General features: G+C 49.9%; 1 protein-coding gene across 1 annotated transcript in view; it reads left to right on the top strand.

The window, feature by feature from the left end:
- The window catches only part of LOC104499230 (casein kinase I), a gene marked incomplete at its 3' end in the record, with an annotated part of 17,200 nt that overhangs the window by 11,869 nt on the left and 763 nt on the right, over positions 1 to 4,568 (top strand). The window contains exon 6 of the mRNA XM_010142710.1: positions 1,402 to 1,506. Within this exon, the coding sequence (XP_010141012.1) occupies positions 1,402 to 1,506 (105 nt within the window). The remainder of the gene's footprint in view (positions 1 to 1,401; positions 1,507 to 4,568) is intronic.

The raw sequence follows: 4,568 nt of genomic DNA, 5'->3' as shown, positions 1-4,568 counted from the left end.
GGAGTCCCCATCCCTGGAGGGGTTTCCCAGTGGCATGGAGGTGCTGCTGAGGGCCAGGGGTCAGTGGGGACCTGGCGGTGCTGGGGAATGGTTGGACTCCATGAGCTGAAAGGTCTCTTCCAGCCAAAACATTTCTGTGATTCCCACCTCTTTGGCCTTGCCCTGGTGGGGCATTCAAACCTGATTTTCCCACTCATGGCCATGAACACAACTAGACTTAATTTCCTTTAGTCTAGCACCGGATTTGAGACCAGTATCTAAAGACATCCATCTGAAGGCAGGAGGGCATCCTTGCTGCCTCAGCACCGTATGGTGGAAGACCTCTATAATGGTCGAGTTCTCGTCAAGACCTACAGGATATCTAGGCAGGGCTCTGATGCATGCTCAGTGAATAGCAACAGCAAACCAGTTCTGAGCTCAAAAGGTCTTGGGGCTTTCGGTGCTCTGGAGGCTGAACCAGCTCTTTGTAGCACATGGCAAGGAAACATGGGAGTATCCAAGCTCCATTTAGCAGTTACAGGACTGGTGCAGATGGACCAGAGTCGTGATCTCGTCGTGTCACTTCTGTTGTCAAAAGCAGGATACCTTGGCCAAAAGATGTGGGAAAATGTGACAGTGGAGTTAAAAGCTCTTCGCCAGCTGCCTGTCCCTTGTGTCTTGTGTCATTCTGCTGGCAGCCATCTTGCTAACAGGCAGTCGCCAGTCACTGGTGGAGGCAGAGCCACCTGCACATTTATTGTCACTGGGGCCAGGTCAAATGAACTCGTCGCCCTTGCTGGTGATTTACTGTCCCAGCTGTATTTAGCATTAACGATGTTTGCTGTGCCCAAACCAGCTCATCTTCATAAGGAATCATTCCTCGTGTGAGTCACGATTTGCATCCTCGTTTTTTTTTAATTACAAAGGGATTGGTAAAAAGCACCTTGTCAGACAAATGTCCTAGTGCTGACAACTGCAGCGGTTGCTATGGAGATGTTGGTGGTGTGAGCTGGGATTATGGCTTTGGGGAGAACAGAGGAGGTGAAGCTTTAATTTTAACACGTCCTGTTTCTATGCAAGTGTGTTTTTTCAGAACAGCAGGATGATGCAATGAGGGAAACGAGTCTGTGTGGTTTCAGTTGTAATAGTCCCACGCGAGACATGTGAGGTGTGATCTGACACCCATACTGATACCCAACTATATCTTTTTAATTCATTTTGATACAAGACACTCGGTGCTGGCGTCCGTGTCTACCGGGTGCCAGGGATTTCATAGCCCTGGCTGTAAGTGTCCTTGGTTGTTGGCAGTACCTGTGAGAGTGTGTTGACAGGAGCCAGCCTGACAAGCAAGGTTGGAGCATGCCTGTGTGGAGAGAGAGCACTCAGCATTGCCTTCAACCTAACAAACACCCTGTTTTCCAGCCGACTCCAGTGGGATCTGTCCATGTAGATTCTGGGACGTCTGCAGTAACAAGAGACAGCCACGTCCACAGGGATCGACCATCGCAGCAGGCCCTTCGCAATCAGGTGCGTTGCTCACGACTGCTTTGGCAGTGCCGCGTCGTTGGAACCTCTCTGAGCTCCTCCTGGAGTGGAGGACCAGAAGCCGTTACGGGTGTCTGGGGCCAATTCTTGCCTTGGTCAGAGCGAGCACAATTCCTGCTTAATTTAGAGACTGCGGTTTGAGGAGAATTTGGTCAAAGCAACAAGTTGCTGAAATACTGTATGGGCCAGTGGAATTCCTTGGGATCATGAACCGAGCACGCTTTGGAATTGGAAAAACTGGATCCATAGTCTTTTCCACAGTCTGTGGGTAAACAGTTTAAGTCACCTATCCAGCTTGGTCAGCTGGCCTGACCTAGCTGTCTAACAGCCTTCCTCTGGGTACTTTTTCTCATGGACCGTGAATAACCAAGCAGTGGTGGTGATGGCAGCCTGCCCCTAGGTGCCCTCTTCCCACGGACCTGAAGGATGTACATGTCCCACGTAGACGCCATAGGACCTTCTTGGGGTGTCTGGTTCATGGCGTGAGAAGCGTGAAGGACTGCCAGGGTAGGGTCCCTTGGGGAGGCTGGGCATCACGGTCTGGATGAACTGCCAGGTTTTGAATGTGAATTTCCCCATTTTTTCCTTTCTAGTTGTAATACTTGGTTGGTGTTGAGAGTTTGGATTTTCTGTATTAACAGAACTGATCAGAAGTTCAGTAGATCTCCACTGCTGGCTCCTAGCTAGAGCTGTTGGTGCTCTTACCTCCCAGTGAGTGGTTCCGGGTTCGCTCCGCTCCTCTAACCGCTGTGTGCCATTCTAGCTCCTTGTCTGTCGTCTCCGCTCCCACTCAGTTCGCATGAGCCAGGCTTCACGAGTGCAGAATCGAGTGTGAGATGTCACAACTTGCCTGGGCTCAGCTTTCCCTGTCCTGTGCAGCTGGGCTCTGAACGGTAGAGCGGCTAACATAGAGTAGCACACATCTCAAGTCGTCGGCTAGCGTCAGGGCAAACCCCCTCGTTCAAAGTGTGGCGTGTAGGAAGCTGGGTTGCGTGAAGCACGTGTGCAGGCCTGTGTTTGTGCATGTGGCTCGGCGGGGCCTGGCCTGTGAGTACTAGCACAGTAATCTGCTTTAATGTATTGCCTGATCCATGCTTTAACTACCCCTCGCCTGGGTCGTCTGCTTTGACCACAGACCTTTGCGCTGTGTATGTACGAGGCACCTCGTTTCCTTTTAATGTACAACGCCTGGCTTCATTTTCAAGCACGTTAGTTCACAAATTATAATACGTAGCCCAAAGAAATCTGTCCCAGCCCCAAAATACTGGGCAGACAGCCTCCAGTCCTTGTTCTGAGACTCGCAAGAGTCTTGATGCTGGATTGCAAGCGGCTTGTGTCATTTCTTTTGACCGAAACTTTACTTAGGAAGCTGAATTATTTAACGTGCCAATACGCAGGGGAAATCAGATTCTTCTCACCAAAACATAAACAAGGGAAGTTCCTTTCAAGTACTGAAAAAACAATTTCTCTAAAGAAAAAAGAAGAAAAAACAAACATCTGGAGCAGTGAACTGGAGAGTGGGTTTGGGTCAAGTGACTGCCTCGATCTCCAGATTTAATTGCCTTATTTTTCTTCCTGCATATAATAACTGCAGACTCTCTTTTATAATATTTGGGTCCCAGAAGAGATGGTGATGTGAGAGTGATTTTCCTTTTGTAGCCTTGTCCTCTGAGACATGAAGGTACTTGACAGGCAAAGCTGGGTGAACCCTATTCCTCACTGTCACTGCCTGGGTTGCCTTTTTGACAGCTGAGTTCAAGCCCACTTCAAAACCAGTTTATCATGTACTTGGCTGTAGAGCTGGGAGAGACAAATCTGGCTCTTGTGGCTACTAGAGCCTTTTCTAGAAGCTGCTCCAGGCTGAAGCTTCTCCTAATGCTGCCGCCAAACCGCCTTGATGACAGAGTGCTCTGGAAGAAGCAGCACTCCAGATCCATCGAATACACTTGCTTTTAAAACCTTCATTTAAATTCTCCAGTTCATAATCTTGTGACTTGGAGCCATAAAAAAAATACTCCAGGGAAAGGGCGTCTGCTCTGAATGTCACCAGGTACAAAAAGCGTGATCAGCGTCTCGGGGTGACGGGAGGAGCGTGTAATGAGAAGGTGTAATAGGCCAGGCCTGGACAAGGCCACCTCGAGGGAAGTGTTCCCTATGGACTGGCTTTGGTGACTGCCTGGAAGGAGGAGCGGCACTGTGGGTCTCGCCAGGAGGGAGCCGTGGGTCACCTGCATGATAGCAGATGTTTTACGAAACACCAGGAAAATTCTTTCTTCACTCCCCTACTTTGTGCATGTGCTCCTGCTCTAGTTGAGTGACAGCTCACTGGTGGCATTGAAGTTTGTTCTCTGGAGGCTTTCTCTGCCTTTGTCCCAGTGGCACTGAGCCCTGTGACTTCTCTTCCCTTCATCAGGGCTGAGGCTCGTCATCCGTGGCTGCAGGGAGCCACACAGAGCAGTGCTGAGGAAGGGCAGGGCCCGCGCACCTCGCTGTGGTTCCTCACTTCAGCTTTGCTGCTAAGAACCGCCTCTTTATTCTCTTGAGCCTCTTGTTTCCCTGCCGTCTCCGCTCAGCGCCCTCCTGCCAGCCACCTGTGTGCTGCTTTGCCCTCTCGCCTTTCAAATTTGTGCTTCAGCTTTGACACATTTGCTTCAATTTTTATATGGTGTCCTGGGAGACACCTCGTAAACATGTCTCATCGGTCCGGCTTGACTTCGGGCTTGCCTATGCCCTCTGCTGTTGGCCTGGGGCCTGAGGTCTGCCTGTTTGTCCTGCGCTTCCCGGTCTTAGGAATTCTTCCTCCAGCTGGTTGTGGTTGGGTTTAGGTGCGCCTAGATCCTGCTGGGTCTTAGGTGAACACTGGATGCATTGTCTTCAAAGCTGGGTGACCTGTAAGGAACTTCACGTGCAAGTGCAAAGTGGTTCTTCTGATAAATAAATTTCTAATAACGTAATTGCCTGAAGTTTGCATCTGTTGGGAATAAAGAAGAAACTTTTGGCAAAAGATTCTTATCTGCTTTTCTGCAGAAAACCAAAAAGCCACC

This window comes from Buceros rhinoceros, unplaced genomic scaffold (assembly GCF_000710305.1).
Source record: "Buceros rhinoceros silvestris isolate BGI_N320 unplaced genomic scaffold, ASM71030v1 scaffold6579, whole genome shotgun sequence".
NCBI classification, from domain to species: Eukaryota; Metazoa; Chordata; class Aves; order Bucerotiformes; family Bucerotidae; genus Buceros; species Buceros rhinoceros.
Note: the sequence above shows the minus strand (reverse complement) of the source record. Positions and strands in the feature narration are given on the sequence as shown.